This window comes from Aegilops tauschii, chromosome 1, assembly GCF_002575655.3.
Source record: "Aegilops tauschii subsp. strangulata cultivar AL8/78 chromosome 1, Aet v6.0, whole genome shotgun sequence".
NCBI lineage: Eukaryota > Viridiplantae > Streptophyta > Magnoliopsida > Poales > Poaceae > Aegilops > Aegilops tauschii.
In genome coordinates, this window is record NC_053035.3 from 229,969,729 (window position 1) to 229,990,810 (window position 21,082).

General features: G+C 44.6%; 1 protein-coding gene across 1 annotated transcript; it reads right to left on the reverse strand.

The window, feature by feature from the left end:
* Positions 1-5,411: 5,411 nt before the first annotated feature.
* LOC109772404 (coatomer subunit gamma-2) lies at positions 5,412-12,676 on the reverse strand. The gene is made up of 18 exons (XM_020331090.4): positions 12,324-12,676; positions 12,042-12,139; positions 11,875-11,925; positions 11,332-11,445; positions 11,046-11,246; positions 10,844-10,945; positions 10,363-10,470; positions 10,055-10,288; positions 9,078-9,328; positions 8,820-8,991; positions 8,098-8,253; positions 7,945-7,995; positions 7,558-7,698; positions 7,286-7,486; positions 7,060-7,191; positions 6,806-6,979; positions 5,972-6,211; positions 5,412-5,803 (listed from the first exon to the last, which is right to left on the reverse strand). The coding sequence occupies exons 1-18, from the start codon at positions 12,370-12,372 to the stop codon at positions 5,609-5,611; spliced, it is 2,670 nt and encodes an 889-aa protein (XP_020186679.1). The 5' UTR covers positions 12,373-12,676; the 3' UTR covers positions 5,412-5,608.
* Between the last annotated feature and the right edge of the window lie 8,406 nt (positions 12,677-21,082).

A 21,082-nucleotide genomic window follows, 5' to 3' on the forward strand; every position in this document is an offset into this window, starting at 1 on the left:
GCCAGCCTTTTGACAGTTGGGCAGTTGCCGAGGCAGCGTGGGGAAGCGGAGACGCCCACGTCCAATCAACCGCCACGTGTCGATCAAGGCCGCGGGCTGTTGGGGCCCGCGGCGCTCCGCACTTGCCCTTTGGCTTCGCCTCAAAGCCAAGCCCGAGCGCGCCATGGGCCCGAGGGCTACTGTCGGTGTTCTGGGAACGGGGGTCCCCAGACTTGCCTGCCTGCGGCCCACGGCGTGGCTCTGCGAACAGGCCCGTACGACCCATCTTCACCAACAAGCATTTGATACCCTCGCGAGGGGCCAAGCCTCGCGAGGCGGACGACACAAGACCTCCTCGGGAGCGGCCTCACCAGGCTGGCTCGCGAGGGGCAGAGAGATCAAGGAGAGGCAAACCTCGCGAGGTTCCAATGACGTGAGCCATGACGATCGAGACCAGGCGGGCGCCAGTGCGCGCAGTGTCCTTGTTTCCTCTTTGGTGCTAAGGAGGCAAGGGCAGGCGAGGAGTACCGAGGCGTCAAGCAAAGATTTCCACATCAGTGCAATGAGACCAAGACCAGCAGGATGGCAATACGGAGGTCACCATGGAGCCCAAGGCAGCGTCACCACCAAAGCCTTTGGCAGGCGAAGACTGCTTTTGTCAGGATAACTTGTACTAGTTGTCCCCTTTCAAATTGGCCGTTGTGGCATCCCTTCCCGCTCAATATTTGGGAGAGGACCAGGGCCTCTATAAATAGGATTAGCCACCACAGTAGGAGGCAACTGAGCCTCAGCCATCTCATCTTGGACTAGATCCAACCCATCCTCACACCCACCAAGCACAAGAACACCTCACCTCAGGAGGCTGTTCTTCCCCTTGTACTGTTCATCCTCAGCCCGAGAGGCAATCCACCACACCACACTGGAGTAGGGTATTACACCACAATGGTGGCCCGAACCAGTATAAATCTTGTGTCCCTTGTGTTGCGAGTTTGTCGAGCTACGCTTGGAGATCCCGGTGAGGCTGAGGGCGTGATTCGGTAGGGGGAGATCTTCGTGCGCACCCCAGTGTTCGAACCTTGAGGGTTTTGCCGGAACCCGAGATCCGACAGCTGCGATGTCCACCTGTGCTTCCAGGCCCAAGACCACCTTCACCTCCTGCTTGACGATGTCAGGAACATCTGGAAGCAGCTCGACGTCAATGGGGCGGTGCTTGTTACCCTCCCTGGCGACGGGCGCCACCATCTGGACCTCTGGCTCGGGGACGGCGGGCGCCGCCACCTTGACCTCCGGCTCATTGTTAGAGAGGACAAACACCTCGGGCTCCTCCCAGCCAGTCGACCAGGACGAGTCAGCGACGTAGCCAGAGTCGTCGTCGGAGCCAGAGTCGTACTCCGAGTCGGACGAGATGTACTCGGAGACGTCGTCGTGCCTGAGGAGATCGGGCTGGTAGTGGTCCCAGTAGGCCGTGTTGACAGGCGCGGGGACGACCAGGTCGATGTTGTGGACGCGCTCCGTTCGCGAGCCAACGCACGACGGATCCGGCTGCAGCGGCGCGGTGGCGGACCGGTACATCCACCACCGGGCTCGCTGCCTCGGGTCGTCGGAGCGCGTCTCCTGCATCGCGAAGCAGAGGACGAGCGCAGAAGGGATACCTAAGGGGTCGGTGCAGGCCCGGTCCAGCTCGTCGTCGATCATGACCTTGAGGAGGCCACGCGCGTGGTGACGCATCATCCCAATGCTCGGGAACCACTTCCCGGTCTCCGTCAGGTCCGCGCGCATCGCCTTGTCATCGTCTGCGAGGTCATCGATGACCCTCTACCAGACGGGGCTATTCTCCAGGTCGTCGGCTGCGAGGGTTTTCTTGACGGCGGAGTGGGGGTTTGGTAGCGGGGTAACCGAGGCAACGTGGGTGGATTGGAGGTGAGTGAAGAGTGGAGCAGTGGGTGGGTGGGCTTAAAGAGCCGAGAAGGAAACCGAAAAGGCGTGGGCCATTGGGCCACTAGCAACTACTAAATAGTTAGTTTAGTACCTGCCCTTGATCAAAGCACTACTACTTACCCCACTGGCATTGCCCCCAAAGTTCAATACCACAAGTCCTGGGTTAGAGACCCAGGCAAAACCTTTTTGTGTAATTTTTTTAAAAAAAATCTTTAATTAAAATTTGGTACATATGTTCAGTTTGCAGCAAATTCAGCAATACAAATTTAGTCATAGAAAACGGCAAATCTTTCCAAAAGAAGAAACACTGACAGTTAACTTCAATTTCTTATCTACATTTACTTATCTGAACCCAATTTAGTTAAGATTTGACATAAAGTGCAAATGACACAAATCTAGGAGGAGGTTCATGTTCATTTGACAGAAAGTACACATTCTAGGAAAGATACAAAGTCATTTTTTTACAATGACACAAATTCAATCAAATTCTTTCAGCATGCCCTTCAGCTTCCTTATCTTCTCCTTGGTGGCCTCTTTGTGTTTGAATAGGTCACCAATCATGTACTCAAGCTTCCTTTTCTCATGCTTCAAATCATCCCTCTCTTGAATCACTTGGTCCCTCTCCTGCACTGCTTGGTCCCCTCTCTTGCTTTAACCCTGAAGACCTGATGAATGTTGGTTACTGACTTGTCTGTCATCTTCTTCTTCTCAAGTTCTTCCTTTAGATCAGTCAGAGCAAGTTGTGTGCTGCCTAATTTGCTCATTGCCTGCTCCTTCTCAGCCACCATCTTAGCAAAATCAAGCTTGAAATGCCTCAACTCATTCTCCATCTTCTTCTCTTCAAGAACCTTCAAGTTTTCTACAGCACTCACAACATTCTGTCTGAGCCTTTGTTTTTTCTCCTCTTCATACATGGTCCATATACTATCTAGGCCCATCTTCAGATCATCAGGCCACTCAGGGTCAACCCACTCAATATATCTGCATTTAGGTACCTCCTAACAATTTAGACCAAACAAAAAATCAGTTAACTGCCAATATTCAGTTCTGTGCATGATGATGAAACTTGAAACATACTACAAATGACTTCCTGTTTAACAGTGCCAAATGCAAAAAAAAAATACTAACCTTCTGTGCACAAGCTAGAAACCTTCTGTCACTATCAACAGATTCAAATGCCACATGCTTCTCACACAAAGATCCATGCCCACATCTAAAGCTAGGCAGATCTGTAGCCAAGCCACTCCATTCCTCGCAGGAAAATGTGGCAGGTGGCTTAAACAAAAGAGAGACATTTGGAATCAATTGACAGAGAAACCCTAGCTGAGAAACCCTAGACTGGGTGGGGAGCACACTAACCTTGCTGGTCACAGAGTCATCTTCAGAAGAACTGGGAAGATCATCCCAGGACACCATGGTTACTGCTGGATGAAGATGAGAAGGGGATCTGTTGGTGCTATTGGACAGAGGAGAGAAGGGATCCGATGGTGCACGAAATTGAAGATGAAAGATGAGGAAGAAGAAGGGGATCTGGTGGTGGTAGTGGTGGACCAAAGCTGCATGTAGAGTGCAAGTTGCTGGGTGGGTGTTTGCAGCAGGTGCAAGTACATGCTTGCTTTTGAGTTCAGTTGTGTTGAGAAAGGGGGCCTGGGCTGACATGAGTTACATTTACGACAGCAATTAGTTAACATAAGTTAGTTCAGTTATGACAGCAATTAGTTAAGTGCATTTCTGTCAGCAATTAGTTAACCCTAATTAGGTTAAGTGCATTTCTGTCAGCAATTAGTTATGAAAGCATTTTTGTCAGTAATTTGAAAGCAATGAGGTTAAGTACAATTCTGACAGAATTAGAATTAGGTAAACTTCTGTCAGAATTAGTTTAACTACACTTCTGACATCAAATACATCTGTCAGTAATTTCAAAGCAATTAGGTCAAGCAGACTTCATATTACTGACATATTATCCATTATAACAAGCATTACAACCAAGACTTCATACTGAGCAAACAAGAGATCTCTACACTGGCATTTAGTATGCTCAATTTAGAACAAGAGATCTCATAGAACACCTACACCTACTCATTTAACAACACTTCACTTCTTCATAATTAAGGTGAAACACATCACACAAAGCACTATAACAAAAGCCATTAGGAGATTTAGCAGCAGCAAAATCTCTCTGCCTAATCCTAAAAGCATAGCAATTTGCTGCTTGGTAGCATACTTATTCTCACTGGAGCTGGCATAATTAGCTCTGCCTATAGTGCCTCTTCCAGCCATGCCTCTTCCAGCCATGCCCCTTCCAGCTGTGCCTCTGCCTGCCATTGATTCAGTCCTCTGCCTCTCAAGCTCTTCCCTCTTGTCCTCAGCTGCACCAATTGCATCTACAGCAGCATCACCAACCAGACGCCTTGTTTCAACCAGATGCTCCACATATTCAAGCTCCCAGCGCCAGAAATCACAAGTGACCTGAGAACAAAAATTATAGAGTGACAATAAAGTTCAGAGTGCATGAATCAATGGCAGACTAGTTAACCAACTAGTTCTGTCAGTAATTTTGCAAACATGGACAGTCTTAACTACTGTATTAATCAGAGCAATGACTAGTTAACCAACTAATTTTGCAACCAAGGAGAGCACCTAAAGACCAATTTAATCAGTGCTCTGCTTCAATACTATAGTGAATTGACACGGCATGAATCAATCAACAAGAAGCTAGGAACTGGCACTTACAGTGTGGTTGGCGCACTTGTAGAAGATCCATCCACCATGCTCATCAGTGCTAGACCGGTAGAACCTCGCCTGCTCGCCGCAATCCGGGCACCCGATCAATGGTACAGCAACGGAGCGACCACGCAATGCAGAGCAGACGGAGCTGGAAGACGACATGAAGGCGGGGACGGAGGAGGCAGTCAGCAATGGTTGCGGCGGCAGAGGGCGTCGACGTCGGCAATGGCTGGGGCGGCGGGGACGGGAGTTGGGCTAGGATTGGGAGGAGAGGAAGAGGAGAGCGAGGGGATAAGCGAGCGGCCGACCAGGTGCGTGGTCGGTCCGACCAGGTACAACTAAGTACTGACGTTTTTGCAAAAAAAACGGATGGACTAGTATTGACCCTAGACTCGATCAGGTGGCGGTCAAAGCCGAGCCGGCGGCCGCTGACTCGGCCAAATACGTGGACCGTAGTTCGGGTATTTTGTAGTGGTACTAAACTGTCACCCGACTCAAGTTTAATGACGTACAATGAATTTTTCTCTATAATTTAAGGGCGGGATCGATTAAATTGATCTTTGTCGCAGCTCTCGTTATAGAGGTCTTTGAAACGTATATAGCACCGTATGCCGCCTAGGTGAGATCCGTTATAACGAGCACAAGCAAAATGTTACATGTACCGTGCCGAAGCCGATGTATACGATGCATCAGATAAATGATTGAAGGGGCAGATAGGACATTCCATTTCAGTATTATTGCATGTACTTTTCAAGTCCAGGAGGATATAAGAAAATAGCGTGGTTCAAATCAATCAAAAATTTGTTTTACTGCGTTGAACAAGAATGGTGATGCAACAACAGTGGGATTCCAACGAGAAAACCAACTTACATATAGCCTATAATTAATCGAAATCCCTTGTGCTTTCAGCAGATTGAAAGCCAAAACAACAAAAAGGTCAACCAAAAAACTCCTGCTGGTGGCTTTAGCCGTTCGCAACAATTTCATGGATCCTGTCACTGACCTCCGGATCATCCGATCTGACTGCTAGCTTCATGGCTACTTCTTTGGGCCCGCTGATTCCAAATGAAAGTCTCACTAAAACTTTCACATTACCGATAAACACACCTGAGAGCAGGCAAGTGTGCGATCTGGAATTGTTTTGGACAACATCAGTTCCCTACAAACCAGAAGACAAAAGGCAATCAAGATTAAGATTAGCACTTCAAACTATTGCAATCTATCATTACCAATTAATAAAAAATAACAAACTAAAGTAAAATATCACAAATTGGTACACCAAAACAACAGTACTTGTTTCATGGAAAAATAAATAAAGAGAACATACCTCGCAAGGCTGCATGCCGAGGATGCTTATAACAGCACTCACAGCCTCGGCCAAGCTCTCCCTAACACCGAGTCCATACTCATCGACCCGCTCACTTTCCGGATCCATGCTTTCCCAAGCATTTCGGAAGTTCGAAACCCCCACCTTCAACATGTAATCAGCAGAAATAATTTCAAAATCTTCTAGCTGATACTCGTCCTCAACACCATCATCCTCAGCTTCACCTGTGGACGAATCAACCTGAAATATAGCAAAGTTGAGTAAAGCACATCAGTTTAATTTGAACCATTAAATTCAATTAACCCAGAGGCACACAGACAGCAGTCATGCTTATTACATGTAGATGCACACCCAAGTACCGAACTGAAAAATTCTTCTTAGTCCGCAAAAACATGTATACGATTCTACACAGAAATGTCAGACACAACTGTCAGAGTCTAGAACATTATGAAGGTTAGATTTTACCCTAAAGTCTTCTGTCTGCTAAAAGGGTAAATAGTGCTACCTCCATTCCAAAATATAAGATGTTTTGGTAGGCTAACCTAAAATGAGTACAACTACTGACAGGACGAAGGAACCATCTGTACGGAAAACGGAAAGAGTAGACTACTAATAAAGTCAACCCCAAAATGAGCGAACATTTAGGTGGATATCCTTTGGTTAAGCCATCCTGAAATTCTAGGGCACAAACTGAGTTCAAAAGTGAAATAGCTGAGAATTACGAGGCACCAACTTCTGAAAGAAAATCATGAGAAGCATGCTTGATTTGATCGTCACATGAGGGTATTTGATTAAGATTAATAACAGAGATAGCGGGAACATTACAAACAATACCTCTTTAACAATGAATTTCAATATATTTGAGAACTTCCCAGTGGCAAGGACACCTTCTGGCTTTTCAAAGGCCACAAAGGTCTGTCCGGGGGAATCGTAAGGCAAGGATCTTAAAGGCTTCGATGCAACTTCTGAAAATTCTTCTGCCTCGGAAGCGTCAACAAACACCACGACCTGGAATAGAAGAATTCAGAAAGGCACTAACACTAAAAAATAACATATTGCAGGCATATTACATGAAAGAAGTTGCTTACCTCTTCAAGCAGTTGTTCAGGTATTGTATTTGTACAGTTGTATTGAAGCACAACATGCCCATCATAAATGTGCTTCACAACATTGACTGAATATTCGGTCTCGGCTTCAGTCAATTCAAAAGGTGTTGATGACTGCAAGAAAGAATAAGATAATAACATATCAGATGTGTACGAGAGCCTCAAAGCATATGTTTATCTTCCGTGAAAAGGACCACACCGTACTGACCTTAAAGAGTTTCCCAAAACCAGCAAACTCAGGAATGGATGAAAGAAGCTTCTCATAGGATGCATCAATGGTAGGAACAGGGCCATTGACAGCAGATGCTGGCCCTGTTGATTTCTTGCCTGTAGCCTTTTTCTCAGCAAGGGGTTGTGATTTTGTTTCCTTGGGTACAGATGAAATATCAAAAGGTACCTCTGATGGTTCCTGTCATCATATTACAAGAAAATAAGGCTCCAACAAATGCCATTAAATCATAACAGTGTTGAGATGCATACATAATTCCGCAGGCTGGCCTCCAAGTTAGCTAGTGGAACATCAAGTGAACCAAAGAGAAAGTCAGTCACATCCTTCTCAGTCTCACCAACAGTAGCTTCCCCATCAAGCAATTTGATGTAAAGTGTCGCTCTGTCACGGACCTATAATGGAGAAAATAGTGTATGATATGTCAGAGAAGAACGGCTTCTTGCCAGGAAAGCGGAGTTTGACTAGTCATTTTATCTGAAGATAACAGTTTGTTTAGCAATTATTACTTTCACAGATAAAGTTGCGCGTTATGCATGAGGAAGAAACAAAAAAAGGTGAGGGATTCCGAAATTAAAAGGACCACTAAAATATACAAAACATGGCATATAATATCTTCTTAAATGAAATTTTCCACTGACCTCATCATCGCCATCAAACAGGCAACGCCTCAAAAGGACAAATATGCGAGGCTGCAATGACAAATGATGTTAGTGCAACAACTTACAAGTGAAGCAAAGAAAAGCCAAACAATGCAAGAAAATATATAACAAAGTGTATGTATGTTGAAGTACCTTGAGTGCATCAACCAAAGCACCAAACTTTGCCAATGTACTTACTGCACTAGCTCGAACAGTGGCATTTTCAAGTATCACCCTATTGTATATATAGCGTATGTATTTACTAGGGTCTGATGTCTTCGGCCCTTCATTTCCCAAAAAGTGAAGGATCTGTTCCAAGATTAAAAAACAGCAATTCCATTAGAATTTCATAATTTATCCTGAGCTGTTGGGGTATGTTGGCAAACTGCTTCTACATTCCTTAAAGGAGAACTTATACTTAATATAGAGAAGTAAAAAATATCAACAAATATTTGTACAGGCTAGCCCCACCTAGACTGCATTTGGCTATGCGCTATATTATGATAATACAGCTTATCTGATCAGTCTTTGCCTATTTCCTACTTCCATAGCTATTTTTCCGCAACAGATTATAAAGAAAGTCAGCGCAACACAGTTCAGCAACCACAAACAAAGCCTTAAGCATTTGAAAAATCATTCTCTTGTTCAAAATGACAGCTTATTCTGCGAACTGTAGGAAACAAAGCAAAATCTCGTAGCTAGTTATAGTTTCAGGTTGCCTTATTTTTTATTCCTGTTTCTTCAGAAGGAAATCCTAGTACATAGAGAGCAGAAGGTACATGCATAATAAAACTACAAAATTAGGAGGTACTAGTTAGTACGAAGTTTCAGTATCTTCACAGTTAGTTTCCAACTAAGGATGAATTGGCAATCACCTGAGTTGACAGATACGTGAATTCACAGTCTTCGATGAATTCACATAAGTGAAATAAACCACTTTCTTTAGCATCAGGAATATCCCTAATTAGTATGATAATTGAATCAACTATAGCTTTCTTGTAGTCAAATCCACCCTCTTCACGTAGGATATTGCTCAAAAAGTTCATCCTGCCAACATGTAGAGAAGATAAAAGCGCTGATAGCAAACTAGTGGAGATTCTTCATCAATATTATTAGAAACATATGCTACGTACAGTGAGCGATATTTGAGGGGGAACTTCAAGCACAAGGATCTAATTGCTTCTACAACAACAATCTTGAATTCGTCGGCTATGTCTGACATAAAGTTGGTCATCTGTTTCATTAAACGATCAACACTTGATTCATTGCCTGTCTTGAGCAGTGTGGTAATTGCAAGGGTTGCGATGCTCCTGTTCTGATCAGAGATTAAACTCTCCATATCAATGTTACAATTTGTAACGGCCAAAGGATGAGTTGATGCAACCTGTAAAGTATCAAATGAACACTGGATCATTAGTAGGAACAAAGAAAGACACCAAAGTAGTAATGAGCATGCAGTCCCATGAATAAAATAACATTGTGGTGCCAGCTACAATTAGAGAACAGAAATAAATAATAGTGGAGTAATGGCTTGAGCTTCCCCAAATTATGAAATTTGTAAACAGGATTAATATTTCGCCAGGCAAAAAATAAACAAATTAGTCAAGGCCTTTTCCCTAGATATCATTAAGAATGATGGGGTTTTCGTATAGTAAACCATCATAATTGATAAAGATCAAAGTGTTAAGTGAAATAGTGATTGGAGTGACCTGTAAAAACAATAGGATGGCGATATATAGAAAATCAACAAGACGACAGTTGCATCTTCCAACCATATTATGTCTACTAGAAGATGGAACTGGAATGTTTATGTCAACAATTTATCGGCCCTTATCCACGGTTGGGACTTCAGGAGTATATCCAATATAGTAATATTTCAGACTTTAGGCAGTTGGTTTAAGGAAAACATGCTAACTTCAAGTCAATCAGAGTGAGTATTTAATACGAACACGCGAAGGGATGGAATGAAGAAATAAAACTAGGCATCCTAAAACCATCAGGTTTGATTGGAAAACTGTGATACAATCAAGGTCATACAGATTACATGGGAATAATATTCAAGATACATTTAAACAGGACAATATAAACTAGCATCCGTGAACAAACTAACCTTGTTAAGTGTGCGAACAGCGGCAAATCTAAGCACAGGTTTGGATGAACTTAAGAACAATTGCAGCACCGTGATTGCAGGTGTAAGCTCACGGCTGGTCACACCATTTAGATCAGTTATTGCTCGCGCAGCCTCAAGTATGACCATTTCTGCCTTGTTCCGGAGACAGGACTCCAGGAAATCAAAGAAAGGGCGGTCTCCACCTTGTGTATTCACGCCTGACTCTCTAATAACCTGTTTATGCCGGTCATGTTTCAGATGTCTACGCATATACAATTCTGCAGAATGCAAAAATCAGAAAACAGTACCTGGCTAGTGTACCGAATAAGTAGGCACTGGGCCAGAGGTGAGCGAACTGAACCCCTTGTCAGACTAGTGACTAGCTTGCTAACAGCCAACCGGTCATTTTGTCTAATCTGAAATTTAGAATTGAAATATGAAATGAACTATGTTTAGATAGCCCAGTAGGAAGAAAGCAAACAAAAATTTAAGGGTCATTCACAGGTCATTTGTCAGAGATATAGCATGTTTTCATGGACATACTTAGTATAGCATTGCTTTGAGAGGGTACTTAGTATTGCATGTTTTCGAGAGGGTACTGAACTACTGATCATAGCATGTTTCCAAGAGGGTACTTAGATAGCAAGCTTTCAAGAGATTCAAGAGAGTAAATAGTATATGTTGTTTCAAATAGGTGAATTACATATCTGCATGTAGCTTGATTCATTTGAAAAGGTTTCAGAGATGTATGTCACTACTACTTAAATTTAGCACAAAACGTGAACTCACTTGGTGAAGAAGAGCAAGGGCATGAAACTGAACAAGAGCAGCTCTCGACTGTACAGCCTCCTGAACCTCATTGCTCCATCTTTTCACAACTTCCGGACTTGTCTGTTTAGAATTAAAGCATATGACGAAAACATTGATAAGAATCTGTAGCTGCCAGTAACCTGCAATTGCATAAATGCACAAACTAAAATGTAGCACAAACCTGAAGCAGGTAAATACCACTAACAAGAGCCGCACTGGCAACAACAGGGTTCTTGTCAACGATAGCTTGCTTCAAATACCTCTCAATTTGGGTGAGAAGAGTCGAATCAATGATGCGGCAAAGAACTCTTATAGCATTTGCACGATACATATCAGTCTTGCTATTCATATCCTTCATCAGAGAACTTGTCACAATAATAACCTACACGCGATGAAACACAAATGAAGTCAATCTCAGAGCCCACAAAATGCACATAACTGCAAAGTAGAAACCAGCATTCAGCAACCTCATCCGCTGACGGCGAGAGTTCCTTGATCATGAGGTACACCATCCTCCTAAGTCCAGCATCTTTGGACTGAAACAACTTGGTCGTAGCGAAGAAGACCTCTGTAGCCTCTACCTACAAGAAATTAACACAGTGAGGTACCTATCCAAGAGCACATGTCCAGGAACTAGCACAGAATCACCACTTTCCCATGACCCTCAGAGAAATAGCACTGCACAAACATGTGATTCTCTGTACTCTTAGATCCCCAGTTTAAAACATGTACGATTTACTTTTTTACTCTGCTCATTATGTTCCAATAATGTTATTTACAGTGTTGAACTTGAGCAAAATAGCAGTTACTTTCAAAAAAGTACCGATGTTAAAACTTCAAATTTTCATGATTGCACCTGCGTGATGCCAAAGACATGTGGTTCAATCAAACAATATTGGCAACTTTACCATCCATGTGGCTCAATGCTAACTACCAGGCCCAGCAATTAGAATCCAGAAGCATAGCTAAAACACGATAAAAGAAAGATGGGATGTACTGCATTGGAGTACCTTGGTAAAGGTGTCACCCTGGTTGAGCAGATATAGAAGCTTGGTGATCACCTATGGTAATAGACAATGCATCAGTATTCATCCGAGAAAGTGAAATCAGAAGGGCGTTCGAGTTGAGATGCGAGATCTAGCGGGAGGAAGATCAGAACGGGATTGGGCAAGCGCACCTGGCAGCATCGCCGCGCGTCAAGCTGCGGGTCGTGGAAGACGCGGGCCTCCTGCAGGACGGCGCCCTTCTCGATGCCGAGGAACGGCGAGTAGTACTCTGCAGCAAGTAAACGAGCATTCAGTCCCAGCACATTACACTGCACATGGGCATGGGAGCGGCGATCCGCGCCGGGATCGAGCCAGATCTAGGGTTCGGCGGGCAGCGGATCTGGGCACGCGCGACCAGACGCGCTAGCGGAGAAGAGGGAGAGGAGAGGGGGCGATCGTTCGTGCGGGCGTACCTTCCTCGTCTAAGTCGTCGTCCTTCTTCACAACAAGCGGCTGCGCCATGGCCGCTACTGCGGTGGAGCGATGCGCCCGCGGGTTGGGCGCCCGGGTCGACGATGCCGCGACAACGGCGGTGGGGCGCGGCGGCGCGAGAGCTCCCGCGAGTCTTTGTCTCGCGTTTTTGCGAGGGAGGACTGAACGGGAGAGGGGAGGAGGAGGCGCTTACAGAAGTGGAGAAGCAAGCGGCATGGACGATGGATCTGAATCTGGAAGACGGCCCGGGGGGGGGGGGGGGGGGGGGGGGGAGCGGCTCCGTGTGCAAGCGTGCGTGTTTACTTTCGATTCGATTGAACTATGGCCACCTAACGTTTTTTTTTTTCCTATGATATGAAAAAATAATAGACTCCTTATATTTTTGAAGATTTTGCAATAAAACAACAATCACGACACTCAACATTTCCCACAGTCATAACGGTAGCGACGCAGACGGTGAAACTGAAAAATAATCTGAAAGTTGTAAGCTGAACGACATCCCCCCTCATCGTAACGCTTGATGCGTCTCGAAGTTGTGACTCGAGTGAAAACGGACAAGCTTGCTCAAGCAAGACGGTAGCCCTTTGTGCCGTTGTCGAGATAGCTAGGAGCGGAGAATGTTGTAGCCGTGGTGAGGTAGCCGTGCCAGGGATGACGTGGTCGATGTCGAGTTAGCCACCGTGGAGCCCCGGGCGCAAGGAGGCCGTGTTAGTCAGGGGCGCAGTGGTGCGCCGGGAAGAAGACGGTGTTGACGAGGCATTGCGCCGGGTTTGCCAAGCCCGGGGACACTCATGGACGAAGGCATGCGTCGGTGTTGCCAGCACAGGACATGCGTAGACGAGGAAGAAGTCGGTGTTAACGAGGCGTCGCACTAGGTTTGCCAAGCCCGGAGACACGTCATGTACACCAGGCGCGCGTCGGTGTTGTCAGCACCGGACATGTGTAGACGGGTACCAGCACGAGTCGTACGTCATGTCGTAGGGACTAGTAGAGGAGGAGTCGACGACGGTTGCGGCGCTAATCGGTGTGGGGTAGAAAGTGTTGATGTCGTCTGTGATTGTCGGAGTGGATGAAGTGATCGGGGAAGATGACGATGATGTTGGCAATGAGCTGGTGCCGGATGAAGATAAAGAGGTGGACGGCCATCTGGTCGGCGAAATCAGAGGCAACTCGTGGGGAGCCACGTCGGTCGCCTGTAGGAGCGCGGCGGCGGTGCTCGAAATGGCACTAGAAAAACACTTATGTGATAATACGTGTTTGTCACAGTAGGTCACGTTTTCTGTCACGCATGTACATCCGTGACGATTTTATGACGGAATCAAGATAGTCATATTTGTGTTATCGTAAAAGTGTTTCATAACAATACTCAATTTTATTGTCACCGAAGTGTTCACTTCCGTGATGATAAATCACGCGTCATGAAAGTGATTTCGTTAAGGAAATTGACACGTGGCAGCCACTGTAACTGGTCGTTGTTAAGCTATCGGGTGTCGGTTTTGGATCCGATACCGTTAACAGCCCAAACCAATGATGACTTTTCCATGTGTCAATTTCTCATTCGCCAACGGAATCACGCGTCAGCTCTACGTTGCGACAGATGTCATCCATCCAATGGACGAGATGCACCTATGAAATATCGACACGTGGCACGGCCCAACAGTGGCCCATTTGGGTAAAAAAAGGCCGATCCACTAGACTTGGTCAAAACTTAGCTAGTCGGCCTACTTGGCTTGGTCAAAAGTTAGCGGGCCGGTCCACTTGACTTGGTTAAAAGTTAGCAGGCCGACCCATTTAAGACTGTTGATGGCATATTTGCATATAGCTCATTTATGGCCCGGGCATGCACGGCCATTATGGCATTTCTGAATTCAGCCTATTAGGTCATGTGGGTCGTTCAATATGATTTCAGGTCGTTGACACCTTCTCCCCATGTATGGTCATGATGTCTTTTACCCCATACGAGGCCTATCATATCTCTTGACCCTTTAATGATCTGTGTTGATCCTGGCCATGAAGATCAGTAAATGGCTTTGGACCCATTAGCGACCAATGTTTGAGTTGAGCCTTTTCTAGCTTGTGTTATCTTTCGGGGCTCATTTCGGCCCTCTATTACTTTTGATCTGTTATCGGCATGTTCTGCTACTGAGCCAAATTGAGCCTGCGGTTTCATTCGGCCCATTTATGGCTTGTTAATCCATTGGGTCATTTCATCCTGTCATGTATTCTCGCCCATTAACGGCATGTTATGCCTGTCGACAGTATTAAGACTGTGATGTCTTTCGGTCTGTTAACGGCCCGTTATGTTTTGGGCCCGTGAATGGACCATTCCGCTTTTAGCCTGTTTAAGGCCGATATTGCGCTCCAGGAGTGGCCCACGAATAATACGGATCATGTGAGGCCCATGGATCCTACGGCCCGTAGAAGGCCCATGGTTACCACGGTTCGTATGTAACTCATGGTTATTGCGGCCACTAGCAAACAGAGGAAAAATAACTGAAATAACTACAAGCAAATAAATAAACGATACTATAAGGAAATAAATAAGCAAGCAACTAACGCTATGCTATTACGGCGATTACATAGATTTCATCCACTTCGCACCAAAGTTCGCCACCAATGCAAATATAGAGAACACCAAAGGAGCATATTACATACACTTGGCGTCTAAGTTGGACACTAGTGCAAATAAACGCGACTGCAAAACAAATCCAAAACCGAAACCCACTTCAGAAGAGTTCAAGAAACGTTATCATGGGTACCCACCATTCTAGCAAGAAGCTTAGAAAGCTTATTAGTTTTCTCTTATTGGCGCTAAAATCCTCCAACTCTTGTTGTTGCACCAGAAATTATGCATCTAAATCTGCAGGGACATCTAATCGATGTCTTTCAGCTTGTAGTTGAGACTCAAGAAGCCGAACTTGTTCAGGCAACGAGTTCGAAGAGCTTGTGCAAGCGGTAGTGGCCAGTAGCTCGAACACCACATAAAGACAATACTTTAGAGTTATCTCATTGTCTTCAAGGTTTGTGTCAGCTTTCTTGAAGACCAACAGGGTTGTCTCACCATCTCGAACCTTATCTGCATTACTTCCTTTACCATCGCATAATGGGGTATTCTTCTCTAATATTCTGTCAGCATTCTAAAAGAGGAACAAGTAGACACATCACAGGTTTAGCATGTAGTATATGAAATTCATTTTGGTAAACTAATTCAGTAGTAAGGTGGACATGATTATACTAACATGTCTTCTATTGCAAGGTAGTACATAATAACAACATGAAACAAACATATATCCATGTCATATGGTCATTGTATTGTCTATATCATCCTATTTTATGTTGCAAAATCAAGAAAGAGACACAGCTCAAATCATATCTGTTTAAGACAAACCATCATAGACAGAATATAATCGTGGAAGACTACACAACACTAACAACACTTGTATTGTGCATGACATGACAATATAACTATTTATACAATTGAAACTGAAATCAACATATATAGAGCAAGAAGTTACAACAACAAACTAGTTAAAGAAACAGGTTTAAAACATACCTGTTGCACCATTGAAGTTTCCATTGGATCCTTCGCATTTGAAATTGAGAGAATTCCTTAATTGACATTACTTCAAAATATGTTTCCTTATTTGACACTAGAACTTTCTTTCTTCCCTATTTGACACTTGGTCTAATTTTTTTTGCCCAATATGACATCGCAGTCAATTCCGTTAGCCTCTTCCGTCAACTACGACCGTAGTACCCTTCCATGAATCGTTGTGTAACGCTGGAAAAAAAGAAGACCCAATCCTCGCGTCCATGTCTAGAGAAAACACATCATTTGTTTCCCCGACCCAGTACAGAGCTACAGCGGCGGCGCGACGTGCTCAAAATTGGGTGTCGTTTATTTGGAATTGGTCATGACCCTGCTTCCGGCAAGACGCACATACAACTAGCATTTTTTTCTTTTTTGATGAGACAAACGCGTACAACTAGCAAAGCTCCGGTGATACGTTCTCGCGAGACTGGATAAGCACACACGTATTATTGATTGTTCAATGTTTTTGATTTTTTTAGGCAACCAATGTTTTTGATATAGCTTACCACTCTTGTCAAGTGGTAAGTGATAGCGCACACACGTATTAGCTATGCATTGAGGCGTTTTCTAGCCCAAGAGGCCCAAGCCGATGTGTTGGTGCTGACCTAGAAGACAAGGGGACTGGAGTAGAGCAACACACGACTCCACAATCCATGCCGCCAAAGCTACTGGGGCAGAGAGGTGAGCTCCACTCTGCTGAAACAACACTATGTAACCAATGCATGCAGCTTGATCATTGATGGACTGTAGGTAACACACAACGCACGTACGCGGAATTGCAAGTTGCTAGAGGCGCGATACAGTTTCAATAGTTCCGTGACTCAGGTCATTTCTCTCCCTGTGTGTGTTGCTGCCTAGTCTGTGGCTCAACACGTTGCATGTAACATGATCTTGATATAGCATTTATGTTGCATGATTTATTTAGCTATGTAGAAAATCCGGTCACCAAATATACGGATCTCAGATGGCCATTTAAGCTTGACCACATATCTCATATACTTCTTTGTCTTTAATAGTAAGAAATTTGGTCGCAGAATGCATCAAGGGTAGTAACGTCTTTTTATGTCTCTACTTAACACCGTTAGAGTTGAAAATGAACTAGAGTGTCATATAGGGAATAAAATTTACGTCTGGTGTCAAATAGGGAAGAAAAACTTTTCCAGTGTCAAATAAGGAATCAGATTTTAAGATAGTGTCAAATAAGAATTCTTTCTTTGAAATTAGTTGGTATGAGTAAATGCAATGATGCAAGATCAAAGGAGTATGCACCATAGCTATAGAATCTAACCTCAGAACAGTTGTTCTTCTGCTTTAAGCGTTGAGTTGGGGTTCGCGGTGGTGGTCCTCGTACTTTGGGCACTGCAATTGTCTTACTAACTGCTCGTTTTTGGGTGCTCTGCGGTGGAGATGGTGTTGTGTCAACTAGAACTGGGTTACTACCTGCTAGGTTTGGGATTAGACGGGGTGTACCTGGTTCTCTATCCAACAGGGTAGGGGTGCAATCTGCGAGAGTTTAGGTTATGTGTGGTGGGGCTGGTTCCTGGACAAGTACAACTGTGGTTCTATTTGCATCGATGGGTAGCACTATCTTTTTTGAAGACCGTATTTTTACTCCCTTAGATACTGTCATCACCCCCTCCAATTCAAATGGCTAATAAACAAGGAAAGTAATTGAATGTACAGATGATACGCCTCCAACGTATCTATAATTTTTATTGTTTCATGCTATTATATTATCAATATTGGATACTTTATGTGCTATTTTATATCATTTTTGGGAACTGACCTATTAACCTAGTGCCAATTGTTGTTTTCTGCTTGTTTTTGGTTTTTCAGAAAATCAGTACCAACCAGAGTCCAAATGCTATGAATTTTTTGATGATTTTTTCTGGACAAAGGAGAGCCTAGAAGCTTCGGGGGAGACCAAATGTGAAGCGAGGAGACGACAAGGCAACAGGGGAGTAGGGCGCACCCTGTTACCTTGTGGGCCCCACATGGCTCCGTCTGAACTAATTCCACTTCTGAAAATTCTCAAATATTGGGAAACCCCCAGAGAGCCACCCAAAACACTTTTTTCGCTGCCGCAACCTTCTGTTCTTCCGCGATCCCATTTGGAGGCCCTTTTCGGTATCTGGCGGAGGGGGTCGAATACGGAGGGCTTCCACATCATCCTTGCTGCCTTCCGATGATGTGTGAGTAGTTCACCACAGACCTATGAGTCCATAGCTAGTAGCTAAATGTCTTCTCACTACAAAAAAAAGTGTAACGCCCACGATGCGGCTATATCTCCCACGTGTCGAGGCACGACTTAGAGGCATAACCGCATAGTGGTTTTGTCGCAAGAAGGGTCATCTTCACACAATCCCATGTAATGAACAAGAATGGGATAAAGAGTTGGCTTACAATCGCCACTTCACACAATACATAAATATCATCATACATCATCCAAAATACAATCATATAGACCGACTACGGCCAAAATCCAGATGAAAATAAGACAACCCCAAATGCTAGATCCCCGATCGTCCCAACTGGGCTCCACTACTGATCATCAGGAAAAGACACATAGTATCGACCACGTTCCTCGTCGAACTCCCACTTGAGATCGACGCCATCATCTGCACTGGCATCGTCGGCACCTGCAACTGTTTTGAAAGTATCTGTGAGTCACGGGGACTCAGCAATCTCACACCCGCGAGATCAAGACTATTTAAGCTTGTAGGAGAGGATGGTGCAAAGAGGTGGAGCTGCAGCGGCAAAAGCATATATGGTGGCTAACTTGCGCAAATGAGAGCGAGAAGAGAAGCGAAGGAACAGACGTCATCTAGAAATGACCAAGAAGTGATCCTGAACACCTACTTACGTCATCCATAACACAGACCGTGTTCACTTCCCGGACTCCGCCGAGAAGAGACCATCACGGCTACACACGCAGTTGATGAATTTTAATTGGGTCAACTGACAAGTTATCTACAACCGGACATTAACAAATTCCCATCTGCCTCATAACCGCGGGCACGGCTTTCGAAAGATAATACCCTGCAGGGGTGTCCCAACTTAGCCCATCATAAGCTCTCACGGTCAACGAAGGATAAACCTTCTCCCGGAAAGACCCGATCAGTCTCGGAATCCCGGTTTACAAGACATCTCGACAATGGTAAAACAAGACCAGCAAAGCCACCCGAATGTGCCGACAAATCCCGATAGGAGCTGCACATATCTCGTTCTCAGGGCACACCGGATGAGACATCCTACGAGTAAAACCAGACCTCGAGTTTCCAGGAGGGGGCCCCGCAGTCTGCTCAGTTCGGACCAACACTCGAAGGAGCACTGGCCCGGGGGGGGGGTTAAAATAAGATGACCCTCGGGCTCGCGAAAACCCGGGGGAAAAGGCTTAGGTAACAAATGGTAAAACCAAGGTTGGGCCTTGCTGGAGGAGTTTTATTCAAGGCGAACTGTCAAGGGGGTCCCATAAATCACCCGACCGCGTAAGGAACGCAAACTCAAGGAACATAATTCCGGTATAACAGTAACTAGGGCGGCAAGAGTGGAAAAAAACACCAGGCATAAGGCCGAGCCTTCCACCCTTTACCAAATATATATAGATGCATTAATTAAATAAGAGATATTGTGATATCCCAACATATCCATGTTCCGACATGGAACAAACTTCAACTTCACCTGCAACTAGCAATGCTATAAGAGGGGCTGAGCAAAAGCGGTAACTTAGCCAAACAACGGTTTGCTAGGAAAGGATGGTTAGGGGCTGACATGGCTAAAATGGGAGACATGATATAGCAAGTGATAGGTAGCGGAGCATGGCAATAGAGCGAACAACTAGCATAGCAAAGATAGAAGTGATATCGAGGGGTGGTCATCTTGCCTGCAAGATTCTCAGAGTTGTCGAAAGCTTGATCCTCGTAAGCGTACTCGACAGGTTCCTCGTTCACGAACTCGTCTCCCGGATCTACCCAAGACAAGAACACAAACAAACGGAACCACAATCAACAACGAGAAATGCGCAAGCAACATGATGCAAAACATGTATGATATGCAAGATATGATATGCGATGCATATGCGTGCTCCGGAAGGAAAATGATGAAAATGTCAGTAACTTGACAAACCAAGCATGCCACTGGAAAGATGAGATGATTTCGGTCGAAATCGATATAAAGATCACCGGAATCGGATGCACGGTTTGCAAATGGCAAGCAAAACAAGAATGACACTAATCTGCGATAAACAGCAAGATTGCATTTAAAATACAACAAGTAACAATGCTACAGCACCCCAACATAGCAACAAAGCACATGGTAGTATTCTACAGGAGATGCTTGGCAAAAGATGAACAATGAGCTACGGCTAGTTCACAACATATCAAGCTCAAACAAGCATGGCAAAAGTGCAAAAGATTACAGGCTCACAGACTTGGTGAAAAACTGGACATGGCAGAAATCAGCATCAGGTAGCAATGTTCAGAGCACGAAATCAACATTCTACAGGAACTTAACATAGCAAAACAAGGCATGGAAGTGTTTTACTAAATGCACATGACAAAAGTTCCTTACTGACCATAAGCCAAAAAGGACCAGAAGATATGATAGCAAGCATGTAAACATAGCAAGTTTCGTTATCAGGTTTCAGACTTAGCAGAAAACAGAGCATGGCAGAAATAATAATATGTAGGCCTCTTTGTGAGCTTGATGCACTCACTACAGAGCAATGCATGACAAACCAAGCATACCTACAGCAAGATGGCATGTTTATGAAGCTATCCATGGCAAGAACAATTGCATAGCATGTATGGATCAACTACAATAAGCTTGGCAAGATTGCAAATCATGTTAAGAATCTGCCAGAAATATTTTATAGCAAAAGTAGAGCAAGATTGAGTCATGCTATGGCACTCCATAATTGCAAACAATTGCAGAAACGGATCAATTACAACTATAGCTACAAAACATCCTTACTGAACATCTCCAAAATATGCATGGATCTCTCTGTAGCATCAAGTTTACATGGCAACAAAATTACAGCAGACAAGGACTTGGAGAAATCACCAAGTCCCTGAAAACAGAATTATTACGGGGCCTACTTTGCATGCTTGTGCTAGTCACCACAGAGATCACAAAAAAACATGGACTACA

Bases quoted from the DNA above. Each gene is read 5' to 3' on its own strand.
- LOC109772404 (XM_020331090.4), bottom strand. From the start codon at position 12,372: ATGGCGCAGCCGCTTGTTGTGAAGAAGGACGACGACTTAGACGAGGAA. The intron at 10,946-11,045 runs GTTTGTGCTACA...AATTCTAAACAG, and splicing joins GTGGTATTTACCTGCTTCAG to ACAAGTCCGGAAGTTGTGAA. The intron at 6,980-7,059 runs GTAAGCAACTTC...CTTCTATTCCAG, and splicing joins CTGAACAACTGCTTGAAGAG to GTCGTGGTGTTTGTTGACGC.